A 20,784-nucleotide genomic window follows, 5' to 3' on the forward strand; every position below is an offset into this window, starting at 1 on the left:
CCCACACACAGACCCCAAAACACACACACATCCCTTGCCACTTAGTAGCTCTGTATTCACAGGATCAGTCTTGTGACTTTTGGATGCAAAATTTCAACAAAAGTCGCCGCGGGCTCGCGCAACTATGAGTCACGGCTGGAGACTCCCCAGGGAGGAGGCCCAGATAGAACCCAGGCAGTCATCCATCACTGCGCTAAGCACCGAGATTCCTTTACACTGAGGCGCCCGATGAGGAGAGAGGGGAAGGAAGAGAGAGGGAGGAGGAGAGAGGGGAAGGAAGAGAGCGGGGAGGAAGGGGGAGGAAGAGAGAGGGGGAGGAAGAGAGAGGGAGGGGAGGAAGAAAGAGAAAGAGGGAGGAATAGAGAGAAGGAGGAAGAGAGAGATGAGAGGGAGGAGAAAGAATCCGGAGGGAGGAGAAAAAGAGATGAGGATGCACAAATGAAGAGTCGTGAGATGAAATCAATAAAGGATGGCTAATGGCTGAGCAGAAGAGAGGTATGCAGAAGCCCGCGTCGCAGGAGTAAATTGGACTTTCAAATTGAAACGTATTTTATTGCTTAAGAATAACTGGTATAAAGTACTGCAATCTTTTCAAAAACAATTATCATACGAAGGCAACATGTAAAACATGATAGATGTATATTCCTCAGGAGCCGATTCAGTGGTGAGGGTGCTTTATGTAGCCCACCAAGGTCAGATGTGATGACATTGTCATGGGGGGAGGTAGGTGGTGGGTGGGATCTCTCTGCTTCTCATCCCAGCTGATCCTCGTATTGCTTCCGGAAACAGTCGCCCACAGGGAAGAATTCCCAGCAGCGTTCCTGGTACATCTTCCACACGTAAGATTCCTGGTAAAAGCAGAACATTTTAAAACCCTTCAAACCGTAATCGATACTCATGTCCACCGGCATTCATGCGACGTAAATAACACCGTGATCTTACCTGTCCAGTGTGTTCGGTTTCGTCTTTGTTAATGAGATACATCATAAAAAATCTGGATCATAAGAAAAATATTCGTCAAACACCATAAGTCACAATATTAGAAAATCTGGCTTGCGTAAAAGGACATTTATATATATATTTAAAAGCTGGTTTTCATGATAGCCGAATTTCCCATTCAAGATCTAAAAAGTATTATCCATCTTATGATATTATGTTCATGAAAATAAGCAAGCAATTTAAAAGTGAATTGCCTGTGCACAGACTCACAGATAGTTGGCCAGGTTGTGCTCCTGTAGTGTGTGTGTTTCAAAGCCATGAGGGACCGTATCAAAGTATTCATTTCCTATTCCACAAATAAAACATTTGGTCTGCAGAAAAGAGAGAGAACACATGCTTTGGGTTAATTTTTGCGACAGGAATCCAGAATAAAATATATATGAAATACTCCTGATTGGTTTCAATGAATTGGTTCAGCAGAGCCCTGAGTTCTCCAAATATCAATTCCGTCGCTCGTTTGAAGTGTTTCCAACAACACAACAAAAAGATAACATTACCGGTTAATTATACAAGAATGATCCAATGCTATAAACGCTGCATTGCACGTTTGCTGACTTAATGAAATACCTCCCATCTAACTGCCTGTTCATCCCCCCTGTCAACAAACAGTATTAGTTCCTTCCAAACAACTTCAGAAGGCATGGGAATCAGCCGTGTACGACGCATCAAGCTCTGGCGACGGCCGCTCGGAGTCAGTACAAAGATGATTGCCGTCATAATGAATCAGTGTGTGCAGAGGAACTATTTATGCATGCAGCATAAACAAATATCTGTGGGATCCCAAATCGCGTGCATAACGATATTGGGAACACTCGCGTTCCACAACATGGCCGCTGCCTTTTTACGCAGTAAATAAACCAACATTGTTGCTTAACAACACTAAATAATCGAACTAAATGCGTGAACACATTTACCAAGACAAGGTTTTTGGTTTTCAGAACTTCCAGGACATAGTAGTGCAAAAACCAAATCTAATCTTCAAAAATGCCCATTAGTGTGGAACCTTTAAGTTCATGCTTTCCCATTTTCAAGGGTTGTTGTTTGTTGTGGGTGCCTCTTCCCGTGGGCATCTTCCACTCTGATCCCCAGCTAACGAGGCCATCGCAGCGTGACGCTGGGTTGCGTTTCTCAAAGAGTTGGAGCTTCAATGCCCGACCCCCATTCAAATGAATGGATGAACTGGCTGGTCTGATCTGGTCTGAGCAAACCCTTGGTCTCACGTGGCCAGGCTTCGGGCACCACTCGCACTATGTTGTATTGATCGCTGCAGTGTGGTGTGCATGGTAAATAAAAAGTACATTCATGTAACTGCTTTGGGGTCAAGGTGAGGGTGGTTCTTGTACAATTTACAGCTCTCTGAGAAACTTCATAAAAAAGCCATATTGGTATTGCAATTGAAATATTCCTAGCCGAAAACCACTATCAATTTATATTAAATCACAAAACTTTGTGAACGCCGGATCGATCGATTCAGGAAATGGCGTAACCCAGCCCTATCAAATCCTGCATGGCTCAGTTACATCTGAACCAAACATATACATAATTGAGTCTGGGAACTACCTTGAATTGTACTGAGGATTGCCTGGCATTTATAGAGCTACAGTGTATTCAATCAAGAATAGCCTCCCAGACGTCCCCAGAGAGTTCCTGTTCTCAGTCAGTTTTCAGTTTACCGTTTGGGTGCATGAAGAAAGATGCTGTCTATTGTGTGGTGTTTGAGCAAAATGTTGTATATGAGTCCAAAAAAGTTGTCCATAGAAATGGGACAGATCATAGGCCCGGGAGATCATAGGTGAGAAGCAAGGTATTGCTCAACATACGCGTCCCTTATCGTGGCATTTGCTCTTCCAGATGGAGAAGAATGGTTCAACAAAGGCACGAGAGAAGGCAAGGCTATGGCAGATTGGGCTGTCTCAGTGTACGGTTAAGGTAAGATGTGAACCTTCCATATACGAACGTGTGTTTGTGTGTGAATATGCTTAATAAGTGAAATCCTCTCTTGCCTCCATATCCTCTTTCACTTGCTCCTGCTGGTCGCGCAGCTCCCCAAAGGCATCGATGATCAAACCTGCAGTGGAGCATGGACAGGTTGTATGCAGTGTTTACAAGTAAAGTGGGACTTTTTTCATTATTTCATTCTACTGTGCTAGACACTACCTAGATCTCTAGCTCTCTCTCTGAAACCCCCCCTACCCGTTCACATGAAAGATTCATGGTGCTCATTGTGGCTGAAAACAGGTTAAGGTGAATATGAGAGAGAGACAGAGCAACAAAGAGAGAAGAGGACTAGACAGATAAAGACAAAGACTGAGACTGAAAGAGACGGAGACCGACCAGACAGAGACAGAGACAGACAGAAACAGACAAACAGACAGACAGACAGAGATAGAGACAGAAACCAATAGAGACAGACAGAGACAGACACAGATACACAAACAGACAGTCAGACAGAGACAGACAGACAGACAGACAGACAGACAGACAGACAGACAGACAGACAGACAGACAGACAGACAGAGACCGAGACGGACAGAGATAGACAGAGAAGGAGACAGACTGAGAGAGACAGATAGACGGACAGAGCCAGAGAGACAGAGAGAGTGGGGGATTGACTCACCCTGGATGATGGCCAAGAGGATGACGATGACGAAGAAGAAGAAGGTGATGTCGAAGACTACGCGCTCCATCTCAAACTCGTCGCCGGCCGGGTCGTCGATCTCGTCGCCGATGCCCCCCCCGGCACGGACCCCCACGTACATGTGGAACATGTAGCACTGCAACGCGGCACAACAGCACCACCGCCTCAGAGGTAAACGCTCCAGGCTTTTTTTTTACAATCATAATTATGAAGCACAGTGCGCATTTTGATCCAACATGCAAGGCAATGTTGTTTTTTGCTTTCGAGAAGCGATGCACATAAAAACAGACGTAACAAAGTATGAGTCTGTAAGGGGATGGGCTAGTTATCTCAGAGGCCAGATTCGGCCGTTCGTTACTGCAATCGGTTTTTGTTTCTCCAGTCTAACACGTCAATAAAAGCCAACTGTTGTTCCGGGAAGGAAGTCGAGCCTTAACAATGACATGTTCGCCTCAACAACCATGGGCAGAGGATGTGAGGAAGGGAGGGAGGGAGGGAGAGAGTCAAACGCTATCCCTCCCTGTGCTCCTGGCGGCCTGATTGACAGCCAGGGGGAGCGCATTAGAATAGGCCGGGCGGCGGGGCGGTGATGTTGTCAACGTATCTCTGGCTCCAAACAAAGACTGGAAGAGCATTTGTCCGTCACGCTTAAGATAGACCTGGGGGAATCTAGGACCTGGGGTTGGGATAGGGCGGGGCCTGTCGATAACCGTAACTACGGGGGATCTCTGACAGAGGTCTGTAACGTGAGAGGAGGGGGGCAGAGCATCAGAGCCCAGAGCAAACCACCCAGTCGGAGCAGACGTGAGATAGAAGATAGTTCGGGTCCGTCGAAAAGCCAGGATCAAATGAGCGCACTGTGCGCTTTGAGTGTAGCTAAGCTTGTGTGTCTCTGTGTGTTTGTGTGTGTTTGTGTGCGTCGGTTAAACACAGATTCAAATTCGGATTTTAAAGGGTTAGAGGAGTGATGGGAAACGAAGGGAAACTTTGGTTTGGGTGAAGGCTTTGCTTGAAAAGAGAACGAGCGAGAGAGACAATGTGTGTGTGTGTGTGTGAGTGTGTGTGTTGCCGCTGCGTACTCACGGTGAGCATGTCGTTGCACTTCATGTCCCGGGTGCCGCCGTCCTCGCCCTTGTTGTAGAACTTGCGGAAGAAGTTGAAGGCGACCACGGTGTAGAGATACACCACCACCGCCAGCAGGCCCACCGTCAGGGCCAGCTGGAGCACGCACACACACACGCACACACACACGCACACACACACACGCACACATACACACACACACACACGCACACACACGCACGTTGACATAAAAGCACATGTGAACACAGGGCCGCGAACACTCACAAACGTGCACACACGTGCATACGCAAACACACGCACACAAACACACGCACGCGCACACGCCGAACGCACAAACACACACACATACAAACACACAGACACACACTCACCGACATAAAAGCCCACGTGAACACAGGGCCGCACACACTTACACTTACCACATACACACGCACACACACACACAGGTACAGATGGGCTGGAAGACAGATTTGATAATAACAGAAATCCCTTAAGCACAAATCTAAATATACTGTACATGCAAATCCCCGTACCATAATACCCCCTCATAGTGTGCCCATCTCCAGATGGAGAGAGAGCGAGCTATAGAGAGGCAGACAGGGACAGAAAGAGTCACATTCACACGTTCAGCGCGACCAGAGACCTTAACCGCCCAGCCCTCCATCTTCAGGAAGGTTACGGGCCGTCATGTCCGAGCTGGCAGCAGCCACAGCTCAAGAGTTGGCGGCTCGGCCTTATCAAATTGGCTAGCAACACCCCCCCCACACACACACCCACACCCACACACCCACACAAGTTTGACTTCAAATGGTAAAGGACGCGTGCACACAATCATGGCTACTGCCAATCACGCTAGCAGGCTCCCGCGAGGCCCCTGATAGGACGTGGTGACATTGTGCCGACGCGCACGCTGTAACTCAGAGCCATTCGCTGAGCTGCAGATTATATACTTCCACTTTATGTGCAGGCATATACTGTTACATCCTGTTGTCGGGACGATGCATATTTAATCTATAATTAGAATATTCCTATATTCTATTAACTTGGAGGTTTCTGGCTTGAGCTGAGACACTGTGACAAATCCTTTTCTCGGGGATCAATGGAGTTACCCGGGTCTGCGTGTGAGCACACACACCTGCTTCCCGTTGTGCGTGACCGAGGACAGGATGGTGCGCAGGGTCTTGAAGCCCATGGCGATGTCCAGGAGGTGAACGGCGAAGAAGAAGTTGTTGTAGTGGCCCAGGGCTGACATGACCATGTACCAGGTGAGGTATAGGAAAGACTACACACATTGACATACACACACACACACACACACACACACACACACACACACACACACACACACACACACACACACACACACACACACACACACAGGCGTGAATATATACACAAACACAAACACAGGCGTGCATATATACAAGGACGCATACACACACACACACACAGATTATTGTGTAGAAATGAATCGTACAAAACAGAAAATACCAACATGGAAAATAAGATCATATATGATTTTGAAGGGATAAATATGGTAACCATCTATACAAGCTAAAAGCCATCTAATAGTACACACTTAAAGGATGCATCTCTCAGGTCGACTTACGTTATCAGTGAACACCACCCCCAGTTTCCAGACCTGGTACTTGAGGTCAACGGCGTAGCATCTGAAACACAAGTAGTGCCATGCTCAGGGGACGTTATGTCTCAACGTCTGCGGCGGTCAAACCGGGCCGTTGATGCCGTGATTTCACAGGCTGTCTCATATCCAACATGTCCTGTACCGTCTCTCCTCTCAGAGACACAGCGTTCTGAGACCTCCCCTCCACTGACAAGGGCACGTGTACTCGCCACACGCACACGTGCAAATCTAAACGCACGCACACCCACGGACACACATGCACAAACATATAAAAACACAAAAGTACAGTGCCTTCAACACAGGTTCAGAATAAAGATGTGGAGTCCCCCTCATAGCACAGAGTGAAAACATGGCGTCCCTAAAGTGCTTCAATACATTGAATCCATCAGGATCCAGAAAACAGATGCTGGGCACCCAAACAGCCCGTCCTATTAACGCTCAGTAGGGGGCTCACACGTTCTCTCTGTCTGTCTCTCTCTGTCTCTCTGTCTCTTGCTGTGTGACCATCTCTCTTGCTGTCTCTCTTCTCTCCCTCTCTCCCCCTCGCGCTGCTCTCCAAAGCAAGGGCCAACAGGGGACACATCAACCTAATCAGTTTCCCCGTTTCTAGTCGTATGAATCTCCCCTTTCGCCGACCGATGGGTAATTGGCTTTGTGCAGACACAGTTTTATTACAGTCTGCTGAGAGAATACCTTATTACTACCGTGATTGCAAATTGCTCTCTGCGATGGCCATCTGCTGAGCTGCACGTGGCGTGTTAGGTTCATGGCTGACGCAACAACAGGGTGGGGTCGGGGAGCCAGGTATGGGGAGGGACAGGAGGCAAATCGACAGTCGTACAAGTGCGAGACAGAAGTTGTGATGGGCATCAGGAAAATCAGGGATTGATTGAGCTTTTTCTTGCAGTGTCAAAAAAAACCTATTGTCACCAATCTGGTGACCATCTGGTTGGATTTAGGTTTAGTTTTAAAAGGAGCTGTAGGGAATGTTCAGGAGCTATTAGTGGAGTGCAATTGGTAACACTTTAAAACAGTGGTTCCCAAACTTTTTTTCAGGGGACCCCCTTTTGGACTTGAGACTGTTTTCGCGACCCCCCGCCCCGCGCGACAGCACCCCCCCCCCCCCCCCCCCCCCAACTTAGTGCACTATGTAGTAACTAACTATGTAACTATGTGTTACTATGCATAATAATAATAACATTCAAAATCATTATTATTATTATTATTATTATCATTATTATTATGCAGTAGTAATCATCACCATTATTATTATTATTATTATTTTATTTTTTTTCAAAGGTGGATTTCTCTCTGCAAAGTGGCTGTGCATTAAAAGCCTATTCTGACGCCAGTATTTTATCATAATGTTTCATATAATTATTCGTATATTTTTTTTATTTTATATTTTTTTTATTTTATTTATTTTTTTAATATGCAAACTGGCCCATCTCTCCGGACCCCCAGTTTGGGAACCGCTGCTTTAAAATAAGTTGACATACATTAACATTTGTTAATGCAGTAATAAGCATTCATCTATAGCCTAGGGTTCAGGTTAACCCTGATAATTAAATAATGTATAAATGAGAATACCTTAGTGCAACTGAGAACCATTAGTAAACGATCACAGGACAGATAGTTAACTGTAAATTAGCTTTTAGTTATTGCTTTTTATTGCATTTTCCTATTATTATTGTACCCTTAATGTAAAGTGTTGCTGTGTCATTTGTTAGAAATGGCAAACCTATCCTTTAGCTTAAGATAGTGCATTGCAGCATCACAAGTTAAAGATCTGTTTCTCTTTGCAGCTCAGTCTGGCCTTGATCCCGATGAAACCCTTTTCCAAAAATGTAGAAATGATGGGACGAATCGGTGCTCGGGAGGGAGCACTTCAGCTCATGCAAACGAACCAAGGTCTGCCAACTTAATAAAAAAGAATGGCGACGCCCAAGGGAAGTGCAGAAATCAAAACAGTTTGGATCCAAAAACGACGGAATAACGATTTGAAAAGATGAACCAACACCTGCACGGCATGCCTTTCTCCGATGATAATATGTTGATGAACAAAGTTAGGCTGCGACCATATATTGAAATCAATTGCTGCCCATCCAAGCCCGACTGATATTAATTGCAATACGCAAGCGTTGATATCCGGATGTTCTCCAGAGGCTAAGTGAAATGCACCATGAGAGTAGAAGTCTCGAGTTGACTGCGCCTGCCTCTGCCTGACTTTTAAACAGCCCCTGCTCCTTTCTGACCAATCAGGGCATCGTTTCCCTGTATAGGTTCAAGGAGTCCGTCTTGCCTTTCAATCACAGGTGCTTGAATACAACACTTCTCCATGGTGGATAAATGTTGGGACCGGAGGGAGCAGAGTTGGAGAAGACATTTGGAGTTGTTTGAGTTAGTCTGCTCTTTTCCGCTCTCTCTTTCCAACTCTCCAATCTTACCCATAGCACCTTTATTCCTGGACAAAAGAACGAAGGATGAAACGTTTCGGTGGCAGGTTGGTTGGAGGCGTGTTTGAAAGAGGGTTTAATCCCTCCCTGGTGGACTCACAGAGAGCTCCAGGCCGTGTCCCTCCTGGGTCTCCTGGCCTCCGCACTCTGGGAGCTGAAGTCCAGCGCGGCGCGGTCCAAACCCAGCAGCTCACCGATCCGCTCGCTGCCGTACAGCTCCCCGTACTTATCCATCACCTGAGGATGGCGGGGGAGAGACACAAGGAAGCGCTCTCAGTTTAAAGTGGGTAGCGGCGCTGCCTGAAGCAGGGGAAAGTCCTGGGGCCGGGAGTGACAGATTGACTGACTGCGAGCGTGTACAGCCTCTCTTTGTAACAACGCTATAACTACTGGGAATTAAATCCCTTCTTTGAGAGAGGCTAGGCGTTGTTTAAATATGTAGCTGTCATCAGTAATACAGGGGGTGTAGCGAGATGGATAAAAGACTTGTAATAGTTGACAGGGCACTATTTTTATACACATACTGTTCAAACACACTCAGGATTGAAGTCTAATGGGCTTATATTATTTCAAGGTTTAATTCTCCCTTGCTGCAGACTGATGGAAATGAGGGATCGGTCCACTTAAACTTAGATGTTATGGAGGAATTATGTTTCAATTGGAATATCTATCGAAATGGTCTCACATTGTCAAAAAAAGGTAAGTGGCAGTTTTATAGGTCAATTTTTTTTTTAACGATTACATTTTACCCATCTCCCCCTCTGTGAATAAGTAGAATAAATGAGTGTATTTTGCCAGGGAGAACTAACTCCCTGCTTTACATAATCTTTCCCGTTGAAGGGGTAGGAGACGTTTGGGCTTCACGCTTCATCTCTGGGGACAGCCAAAGCGTTAGTCGAAGGCTGGGGGAATGATGATTACATCTACCATTAAACGCTTCATTAAATCCCGGTTAAGTTCTTAATAGGGTGTCACTCAGTTGAACTGCCCCCTGATTGGATGCATCCGTACACACACAGACGGGGTACGTTTAATACAGTAGGTGTGACCATGTCCCAGCTTCACAGCATTAAATCTGCTTTGACGCATTAATGTAAAGACCTGTCAGACATTACCTTCCTCTTGACAAATTTATCCCAGTAATTGTTGGGAAACGACCTGGAGAATTGCAGGAAAAAACAAGGAATGAATGCTCCATCAGGGAATAAACAACACAGGGTAAGACTCGCCGTTAGAACCAATACTTTTCCTAATCATCCAGTTTACTATAGATCCCATGATCAAACTGTTGGAGAGTGTGTGGATGAAGACTGGTTTGAGCAGCCTCACCTGGCCCGAGTCTGATTTGACTCTGGTGCCGGGCGAGGCTGCACACCATAGTAGCACATTGAGTTATCAGTGTGCACAGCTTGAACCAGCCATCAACCCACACATCTCCCTGCATGGCAACATGGAGCGCCGTTGTCATGTATCATTTTATGCCACGTTTATAATTAACTTGTTTGTTGCCAACCCTACCACCGGGAATCCTTGTCAGAAAGAGCCCACTAAAAGCCACCTAGGTGGAGCGTAGCATTGCCATTAATACACGTATGTACCGTGTGTTGATGGCCATTCGGTCCCACTGGCCTTTGATGTCGTCGTCCGGGGGCTGGTCGGTCACGTACACGCCGTCAAACTCCAGCCGCCGAGCGATTTCCTTCTCCCGCTTAAAGATCACCAGTGGCACCTGCCAATGGATCTTACTGTAATTAACCCAGCTCTCTGAGACTATTGAATTCTGCTCATTTTCACAGCCTATTGCGCACGTGTACACACACACACACACACGTGCACGCGCACACACACACACACACACACACACACACACACACACACACACACACACACACACACACACACACACACACACACACACACACACACACACACACACACACACACACACACACGCACAACAAACGATCACCTTGTACATGACAAAATAATGACATTTTGATATAAACATTCCTCACTTACCCACTCAATTGTTTATCAGACTGTTTACTTAATTACATACAGAACACTTGTTTACAATTTTCGCGGTAGCAGCAGAGCGCTGCCACCGCTCCACAGCGATCTGACGGCGGACTCCCAAAGGAGGGACCTTCCGGGATGCGGCGGTTACCTTGAGGCAGTAGTAGCCGATGATGCAACAGAAGGAGAAGAGGGTGTGCGTCACGGCCAGGAGGCGCAGCGAGGGCTTCATGTAGCCGCTACTCTCCTCCAGGACGAAGAAGCCCCCGTCGCCGCCACCTCCCCCCTCGGCGGGGTCCCGAGCCCCCTCGGGCTGGGACGAGGCCGACGTAGCGCTGCTCTGGTCCTCCTCCGCGGTGAAGGGAGACACCTGGGAGATGGGAGAGGGAGATGAAACGGAAATGAAGGGATGCATAGGAAGACAGGAAGACGGAAAGAGAAAGGATTGGAAAGAAGGAGAAATACAGATACTAACCCTGGAAGGGAAGGAAGGAAGACGGACAAATTGAAAGATGGAGGAAAGATGGAGGGACAGAAAGATGAGAGAAAGAAATGCAGGATGGGAGGAAGGAAGACAGACAGGTTGAAAGATGGAGGAAAGGAGGGACAGAAAGATGAGGGAAAGAAATGCAGGATGGAAGGAAGGAAGACGCACAGGTTGAAAGATGGAGGAAAGAGCAAGGAAAGATAGAATCAAATAAAGAATAATTAAGGTTGCGGAAAAGGAAAGGAATAGATAAATAACAATAGCTCTTGAGAGGTTGTTATTCAAAGGAGGCTAAAAAGGTAACAACTAAAGCCTTTGTGTGTAACGCCACAGATAACACTTTACGGGGATTTTCTATCAAGAACTTTACATTTTGTCCATTTTGAATAAACAAAAAGAATAAAACGCTGAACCTCATTTGCTTCACATTTGAATATAAAGTGTCCTGTTTCTGGCTTAAAATTTCCAAAACATATATTTTATACTAGGGTATAAACAAAGAAGGGAATTGGATGCAGGCAAATAATAAATAATCTCCTGGCAATCCCAAACACAAGAACCTTGTAGAAGAGGAGGATGAAGTTGATAGCGAATGCCACGAAGAGAGACAGCAATCTCATGTTGTAGAAATTCCTCGCAAAGCAATTCTGCAAGTAGGAAACAGACAGTAATCAGTTTTCAGAAAGCAGGTGTAGGTTTTGCATTCATCTTCATGATTAAAACGTTTGTTACTATGTTTGTGTCTGAGTGCTTATTTGTGTGCAAATGTTTTTGTTTTTAGTTTGCATTAGTGCTCCTGTGTGTGTGTGTGTGTGTGTGTGTGTGTGTGTGTGTGTGTGTGTGTGTGTGTGTGTGTGTGTGTGTGTGTGTGTGTGTGTGTGTGTGTGAGTGTGTGTTACCAGCAGCTTCATCTGATAGCTGCCCATCAACCCCCACAGGGCAGACTGCTGGGCGTCTGGTTCCTCACACTGGCTGGAGCACCGCTTGGTTTTCCACTTCCCCCTGGTCTCCTCCTTGACCTCCGTCTTCTCAGTCACGTCTCCTCTGTTCAAAGTTCAAACATAACACGATACGTTATTGTGAAAATAGCAAATCAGAAGTGGTGTTGAGACAAACACAATAACATTCAGAGATCCTGCCAACAGCGACTTAAGGTGAGCTGATCTGGCTCAATGTGGACGGCTACACAAGCAATTTTCTCTCACATACAAGACCGAGCAGATTCTTTATGCAAAGCAACGCACAAATGAGGCTGACAAACAATGGTGTGGCTACAACAAATTTAAAGTTGTAGTTTTAGTTATTGTTTAAGTGTTAGTACCCAATCGTTTTTATTCTAAATTGACGATTCACTCACGTGAACGAGCTGCACCAGTCGGTTTTACTTTGAATACAATTTCTAAAGCAGAAAACCAACATTTGTCTACAATATAAATTGGACAGTAGTGACTCCACAGGGGAGAAGGATAGATGTGTTGAAGACAGCAGTATCTGAGTCGGTGCTGAGGAGATCAGAGGCTTTGAGTAAAGGTCATTAAACTGAGTATGCAAGGCACTCACATTTTCTTCTGTGACTCAGACACTTTCTCATCTTCCCCCCTCCCGATACCCGCCGGAGCCTGAAGGCAGCAGAAACACAATGCTTTTAGAAAACGAATTAATGGAAAATACATAACACTACTACTGCGGCGTTTTGCAGGGATGGAAGCTTCACACTTTCCACACCATGAAAGTGTAGTACCGGTATTAGGTATTACTTTATAAAAAATAATTTAGAAGAAAAATAACATGCGTATACACTACTTATAACCTTGCTCGGAGAGTTATGCCCTTGAAATACTGCATTCAAAAAGCGGACAAGCTGCTAACAGACACAAGTCACACCTGCAGGACCTTCACCTGATGCTCCCCGGGGACAAAGTGACCTGGGGCGCTCTGTCCAGCGGCGGGCGCGCGGTACAGGTCGGTCAGACTCGCTGTAGGGTCGTCCGTGTGGAATCGATACTGCCCGTCCTCCTTCGTCAGGCGCATACCAAATATGGCTGAGAGGCGGTCCACCTCTCGAGGGGACGCCGCCGGGGGCTTTGCCCCCCCCGCCGCCCCAGCCCCTTCCCCCAGCTCCCACCCTTCCCTCTGGAAGGAGACGGGCCGCCGATCCCGGAGGGGGGCCGACGCCTCCGCGACCCGGTCCAGCGTGGGCTCCGGGATGCTGCCCAGCGCGTCCAGCACCCCAGTCCTCTGGAAGGCCTCGACGACGCCCCCGTTGATGAAGGCCACGTACAGCGCGTAGAGGACGGTGCGCACCGCGGCCCAGCCCAGCGCCGCCGTGCCCAGGAGGACCCATCTGACCAGCCACACGGGCGCCACCAGGAGGTCCCTCGCCGTCATCCGCTTGAAGTACTTCCTCGCGTTGCGGCGAGAGAGTGAAGGCAACAGCGCACCAGACGCGTTTTCATGTGTCGAGCCAGGCTTTGCGCCCGGCTCTTTCCCGTTGTTGCTATTAACATTTTCCTCCTCATCCTCTAAATCGCTGCCAGAACTTTTCTGCCCGCCGCCGGAGTCGGATATCTGAGACGCCAGCTGCATCTCGAAGATGGTGTCCTCGCAGAAATTGACAAACATCTCCATCTTCTCCTTCTCCCCTCCCTCGTTCACCACGTCGAAGATGAACTGCCTTTTGGACTCCTTCACCTGGGGCTTGTCCCACTGCGTGCGGCTCGACCCGCTGATCTCAAAGTAGACCCGCTCTATGCGCTTCCCGCTGCCCAGGATCTCGATGCGCCCCAGGTATGGCCGGAAGTAGGTCAGGATGCACTTGGCCAGCTCCAGGAACGTGCCGAGCCGGGAGTCGTTGGGCATGTGCTCCGACAGGTTGGTGAGCAGCACGGCCAGGCTGAAGCCGATGTCTGTGGCTGGCTCGTGGAAGCGGTCCACAAAGCCCTCGTAGTCCAGCAGGGGGCTGTCTGCGTCGGTGCAGGACAGCAGGAAGTGGGCCTCGGGCGGGGAGAAGCGCTTGCACCTCTCCATGGCCTTCTGGAAGTCCTTCCTGGACACGCAGCCCTGGGCCTCGGGGTCGTACTCCCGGAAGGCTTCGGACGACGTCAGGTCTTTTAGCTTGAGGAACATGTCGAAGAACTTGAGGATCATCTCCACGTTGCTGGAGGACTCCACCAGCATGTCCACCATCTGCTTCCCGATGGTGCCGTTCACCACGTTACCTTGGTTATGGAGGGAGCAGAGGAAGAGCACAAAAATGAAGGTATCAATCCAGTAATAGCCTATAAAACCCCGGTGAGAATTGCATTACAAGCCTACCCTCTAACAGCGACAGCAGCATTACAACCATGTCCTTCTGCAGATCCATCAACTCCTTCAGCAGATTTATTTGCCTGGAATCCTGCAAACACAAAGTTCCTGCTATAAAATGCAGACGCTGCTTCTGTCGCGCACGCATAAATGCATAACCATTGCAGAAAGCGCCACAATAAGCACTTCAAATAAATCCCTTAAGCCTTTTAGGAAATACATAAATGTGTAAACTGAAGACTGGTTCCTAAAATGAGAGGCAAAAAGGGCAGAATAAACAGCGGCTACCTGCGAGAGCTTCATCTGCATGTGAGCGAAGACGTGGAGGAATCCCACCACGGCGTCCCAGAGGCGGCTGTGGGCCAGACTCTGCTGGTTCCCCGTGCACGGACCCTGGAAGCGGTTCAACGCATTGATTAGCCACGTTACCTCTGCATGGGCGATAGCTTCTGCTTTGCAGAAATAATAATAATGATAAGGCAGAGCTGTGTGAGGAACACGGGGCAGGGGCAAATGGGCACAGTTCCAAAGCCGGGGGACGGAGGCCTAATGCGAGGGAGGAGCGGCCATCGACTGACCTGTATGTACTCGGTGAGAGTATTGAAGACTTGCTTGGCCGCACTGATGGCCTTAGAGAAACTCTGCCGCCCGTGGTTATCAATCACTGCCTTCCCCGAGTAAAACCAGTAGAAATCACTGATTGACTCCTGCGGTGGGAACAGAGGGTGAAAAGAAAACATGTGTGCATGTGTGCGCAGGCGTCACCTGCTCGATGAGAACTCTGTCAAGCTGTGACACTGCCATATACAGGTCTCCATAGTAAAAATACAATGCAATACAAAAACACACCGACTTGCACACGGTTGCACCTGATTGATATACATAGCACATGCAGTAATGTAGTCTTCACATCAGAATGATCGATCATTGTGAGGTGAACTTTACACTGATGGATGGATTTTGTATATCAAATGGGGTTCCTTTTACCTGTAGCCTCAGCAGGTAGTCAACAGTGGATATGATGATGTTAACTGTGGTGTTGTTCCCGGTTTGTGTTCTCAGGTAATTCTGGAATTCTTAATCAATCAGAAGAAGAGATATAGAAAATAAATGTGAAAATAACTTTTTGCAACTTTTTGAAGATTGCATCTCCTACTCAACCATAAAGGACTTGAAATACTGATATAATGCAAAACACTATATACCTATATATTGTGATATGTGTGTGCATTATTTCAGCATTGTAATACTAAGATACAGTAATGAATTACCTGTTGAATGTGTTAATATCCATTTTAATACACTGCCAATGTCAATATTTGCAGATCACATTAAATATGAACAGTTTCACATGAATATTGAATATGTGTCACATAAATATTAACAATATGGTATTGTTATTATAAATAAATTATTGATACATGGATGCAGAGAGATATATATATTAACAAAAATAAACAACCTGAGTTGTGTCCTTCACAAAGCAGCTGCAGGAAACGAAACAGATCACAGGTCAATTCTTCGTCTGGCATCACCTTCTCCCCTGGGAGAGAACGAGAGATAGTGAGAGTCTGTGTGTTCTCGCGTACAGATGTGTGTGCACACACACGCATGTGTGAGGGGCTGGCGCATGGGTGAGTGCAGGACGAGTGTGTGCGTGTGACGTCCAAAGGAGTGAGGACAGAATAGGTGGGTCTTGATAAGGAGGGGGAGGGGAGGAGGGTAGAACGACACAAAGAGACAGTGATGAGCACATTGATCGAAAGCAGACAATTGCTGTGGATGGAGCAGCAGAATCAGAAAGGGGTGTCTCTGTCCGTGGTGTTCCTCCTCCACATTACCATATGAATGGCATACCTGAGCTATCGTCCACAGTCATCCCTAATCCTTCCGCTTTGTTCTGCCTCTCGAATGCATTCAGGTCCAGCACACTAGGCGAGAGAAGAGCATGAGAAAACACACGCGCACAATGGCTCCATCGTTACCATGCAAGGATATGCAAGGGTCTCACCTGCAGGATTGCATGAGGCCCGCCATGCTCTTGAAGAAGCCCACGTCTCGCCTTTCTCGAAGATACTCCAGCATTTTCTGTCACATGAAACAACAAACTTAAAACAAAGACAAGAACTTGGAAAACCTTTACTATATTGGTATCCCAATCTTAGGGCTTAAATCACCCCTGTTCTGAACTTGACATTGAACTTATTACGATATTCTGTAACAACACCAGCCCTTGCCCACAAGGGCAAGGGCTGTGGTGTTGTTGTTTTTTCTTTCTTTATATATTGTATTGTATAAAATGTGAATGCAAGAGTAAAATACTTATTTATGACCTATATATAGCCGTTGGCTATTGTAACAGATAATTTATTCTTGGCAAATATTATCCAGTATTACGGGGGACAAAAACAGATTGTGCTATAGTGTGGAATAGTTCATTTGTTTATTGGCAAGACACAAGACAATAGGGTATGATTAATTTTCCAACTGTGCTACTGGTAGCCATACTTGCTGCACAGTCGTATTTCCTCCATTCAGTATGGAAATACCCAGCTTTAAAGTGGATGAAACCATGGAGTCCATCTCTCCTGTGGATATGAAATGAGGAAACACATTTATAGCCGTGACTCAGGCCATAATAATTACAGCCTCGCAAAAAGACGTCCGGTTTTGTGGAACAAATAGCACCCCGCGTGTCTAGAGCTCGACGTACAGCTGGAGTGCATTAATGCATCCCAGCACACCCATCAACACTCTATTAAGCACTTAAACATGGGTATTGTGCGGTGCTAAAATAAATTTAGTTCCACATTCATCCTGGTTTTACCAGACCTGATATATATACATTCAATTTTCTGTTCCAAATAATCACATCCCCTTTCTGGGCTGGACTGAGCAGGAACACTCATCTAGTTCTGAGAGTCCCTTGAATGGCTCACCTTTACTGGCACTGATGGTCTGCAGCACCATCTCTGCAGCGCCGCGGTCGTGGAGCCGGGCCTGTTGATACAACAGCTTCTGCTTCTCCATCTCCTTCTCCTGTGCAGCACACACACACACACACACACACACACACACACACACACACACACACACACACACACACACACACACACACACACGCACGCACACACACACACACACACACACACACGCACACACACACACACACACACACACACACACACATACACACACACACATCCACCCGTCACAATCCCCTCATACACACTGAGTTCATCACTAGGCCATCACCGCAATGTAACATGCATGTTTGGATGAAGATTGATGCCCCCTTTGCTGGGATGTATTTGTTGTGTGTATAAAATGTAAACATGCACACTGAGTCTTGAAACACTTGTTGCAGTGCTGCCCAGAGAAGGACTCACTTCAAAGGTTTTCATCTCCTCGTTTTCATCCTCTTCCTCCTTTCTTTGACAACTCTTGAGGGAGAGGAGCAGGCGGGGTTACCAAGAAAATATTAAAGAACATACAAACAAACAAATAAATAAACAAATACGAAAGCCTTGCTGGAGAAACGGCCATGGGGATTTTTCACTGGCATAGAGGAGTACCAGCATGACAAAATGCATTTTCCACTGCAATGACAAGCTATATCATTTGACTCACTGCTATTATCCAGTAACCATATTCACCATTGCAGTATTTCAGAAGAACAGGGACAGAAATCATGCGGAATGCGACAACACTTTATTTGCGTACAAATCAGTAGCACAAATCCATAGTGATTATCCAAGCAGTCTCCAATGGGAATCTTACCTTAGCCATAATTGTGGCATAGGACATATACAGCGTGTCGTTCCCAGGTTTACTGTCAGACAGAAATAAGAGGCGAAAACAATGAGTTTTGTAAGCTCAGTGGAGCGTGGCATTGTTGTGTCATTACTGGGAACGCCCAGAACAATATCAATTAAGGTCTTTTCAAGGTGATTCCACAGGGGACCAGGGGGCTTGTCTCACAAACACACACACACAGTTGCATACACACACACACACACACACACACACACACACACACACACACACACACACACACACACACACACACACACACACACACACACACACACTGAGAAGCCAGCTGATCACATGGGACGGGAATGAGGCATCAGGCTCCCATCGCAATCGCATATCGACGTTCCTCTGGTGTGTTTTAAGTGGTAATAAAAAGGGCCTCTTATTGCATCGCTAATGACGAATGCAACACACGCTCGCACTATCATTTTCGGTTCCACACTTGCTAACCCTACACACATAGTGACACACACCTTCCTTCTGTCAGGGCGCTCTGGCTGAAGAGCGTAATGAGTTGTCGGAGGGGATCGATTGGCTGGGCACATTCCTCCACCCCCTTCTGCTTCCTCTTCTCCTCCTCCTCCTCCTCCGCCTCCTCCTCCTCCTCCTCCTCACTGCTGGCTCCGCAGTGCTTCATCACTCCCCTCCTCTGCAGTCAGAAGACACCGTTAAGCCTTTTCATGTGTGCTCTTTATTAAGGTTTTCGCTATGGCTGCGTGCCACGCTCCCCGGTGCTAACCTTTAGCCACGGGCCGACTGTAGTGTGTGTGGGTGGGTGCACGCAAGCGCACACACGCACGCTCAAATTTGCACACTTGCACTAAAGTCTCCCACATCACCGTTGGCGCTATGCGTGCTAACTTCTACCATAGATTAAAAGTTTTTGAATTATTTTTCCCTCTTGACTCTCATTTCCTAGAAACGATAAGACTTATCAAGCCTGCTTGATCCACGCCCTCACTCTCCTTCAGGAAGTGAGCCTTGAAAACCCTTATGCTTCAAGACCTCAGGGAAGAGACTCAGGCGCAGACATGCCAATATCCAAACCGGCTAGTAAACCCACATACACGCACACACATGCACAGCCCACCCATCTTCATGCAGGAACGTCATTTATTGTAAAGTTAGGCTTTTTTCTCTGCAAGGGCTCGACGACAAGCAGATAGATGGCAAGGCCGTGCCGTTCATCACGACTGAGACATTACATCCCACTCATACATTAGCTGTTACAGTAAATAAGGAATAGGCCGCAACACCCTCCCACCAAGCTAACAAGAACACCATTTGCAAGATGCAAAGAAGTAAAACAAGTGCAATTCATCCGTCCATATATGTATATATTTTATGCATCAATATATTCACACACATACACACACACACAGAGACACACAGAAAAATCAATGTTGAAAGTGTTTTTTCCCCATAACTCAACCGAGTGCTGGGTCTGACTTACTGCTAAACCCTCCACAAGGTTTTCCTCAAAGCTGTGATCCTCAGCTGATATCCAGGACTTGTGGTAACCCTGGAGGAAGAGGTTGACGGCTCTGTGCCTGGGAGGGGGGTACAATCAGGGGATAGATATAATCAGAGACCACTAGATTACGCCCAGTGCACCCAGTGAGCTAAATGCCTGGGGTACGACCGATTGGGGATGGTACTCTACTCTGTGTAGATGTCTACTCTGTGTAGATGTCTACTCTGTGTAGATGTTTTATGCAGATCTGTGTAGATGTTTATTTGTCTCTGTTTATTGTCTGTCGGCGTGCGGCCCACATATGCAATGTACTTTGAAGTGAAGAAAAATTTCCCCTTGGGGACAATAAAATCTAAAGTCTAAGTCTAAAGTCTACTCTGAAATCTGAATACATACAATGTGGGTTAAACAAGGCAACATGTGCTTGTAAATACAGCCTAAAGACATATTTAGAAAGCAATTCTCAACGGGGTTAATGTATGCATTCAGACTGAAGCGATTTGAATATGCACAATAGGACTCGGCCCGGTTGGCCTCATTTGTTAGTGAATTTTGAACACTGATACGTCTCTAAGAAAGCACTTAGAACACTTAGACTAGCCGCGCAAAACAAAGCCATCCATAGGCCGAGTTTAATTTAGGATACAGGGTAACGTATCCCGTGTAAGGAGGCTCAGATTAAACCTGAGAGTCTATCGTTTGTTTATTAGTTAAGGTATACCCCTCGACTCCATTACAGAGCCTGCTAGAATAAACACACTTTAGTTATATGAGCCCCATAAAATGCTTATGCCTTACATTTCATGTAGCAATGCTGACTATGATCAATTTCCTCATTAGCTTTTTGTGTGTACAGCTTGTTGG

The 20,784-nt window shown here is 46.7% G+C and overlaps 1 protein-coding gene across 2 annotated transcripts in view; it reads right to left on the bottom strand.

The window, feature by feature from the left end:
• Positions 1–531: 531 nt before the first annotated feature.
• Positions 532–20,784, bottom strand: part of LOC132473459 (ryanodine receptor 2-like) — a 70,590-nt gene continuing 50,337 nt past the window's right edge. For both annotated transcript variants that reach the window (XM_060073607.1, XM_060073608.1), the window contains exons 69-97: positions 19,900–19,996; positions 18,920–19,095; positions 18,411–18,462; positions 18,020–18,073; positions 17,570–17,669; positions 17,139–17,218; positions 16,642–16,718; positions 16,488–16,561; positions 16,093–16,173; positions 15,618–15,706; positions 15,209–15,337; positions 14,919–15,023; positions 14,640–14,721; positions 13,209–14,542; positions 12,885–12,943; positions 12,224–12,368; positions 11,885–11,971; positions 10,989–11,207; positions 10,420–10,550; positions 9,937–9,979; positions 8,922–9,058; positions 6,330–6,390; positions 5,856–6,002; positions 4,721–4,855; positions 3,617–3,773; positions 3,003–3,067; positions 1,210–1,310; positions 943–994; positions 532–848 (exon numbers count right to left, since the gene is read on the bottom strand). In XM_060073607.1, the coding sequence (XP_059929590.1) occupies positions 753–848; positions 943–994; positions 1,210–1,310; positions 3,003–3,067; positions 3,617–3,773; positions 4,721–4,855; positions 5,856–6,002; positions 6,330–6,390; positions 8,922–9,058; positions 9,937–9,979; positions 10,420–10,550; positions 10,989–11,207; positions 11,885–11,971; positions 12,224–12,368; positions 12,885–12,943; positions 13,209–14,542; positions 14,640–14,721; positions 14,919–15,023; positions 15,209–15,337; positions 15,618–15,706; positions 16,093–16,173; positions 16,488–16,561; positions 16,642–16,718; positions 17,139–17,218; positions 17,570–17,669; positions 18,020–18,073; positions 18,411–18,462; positions 18,920–19,095; positions 19,900–19,996 (4,165 nt within the window). In that variant the 3' untranslated portion in view covers positions 532–752. The remainder of the gene's footprint in view (positions 849–942; positions 995–1,209; positions 1,311–3,002; positions 3,068–3,616; positions 3,774–4,720; positions 4,856–5,855; positions 6,003–6,329; positions 6,391–8,921; positions 9,059–9,936; positions 9,980–10,419; positions 10,551–10,988; positions 11,208–11,884; positions 11,972–12,223; positions 12,369–12,884; positions 12,944–13,208; positions 14,543–14,639; positions 14,722–14,918; positions 15,024–15,208; positions 15,338–15,617; positions 15,707–16,092; positions 16,174–16,487; positions 16,562–16,641; positions 16,719–17,138; positions 17,219–17,569; positions 17,670–18,019; positions 18,074–18,410; positions 18,463–18,919; positions 19,096–19,899; positions 19,997–20,784) is intronic.

The sequence above is a fragment of the Gadus macrocephalus genome, chromosome 15 (genome assembly GCF_031168955.1).
Source record: "Gadus macrocephalus chromosome 15, ASM3116895v1".
Classification (NCBI taxonomy): Eukaryota; Metazoa; Chordata; class Actinopteri; order Gadiformes; family Gadidae; genus Gadus; species Gadus macrocephalus.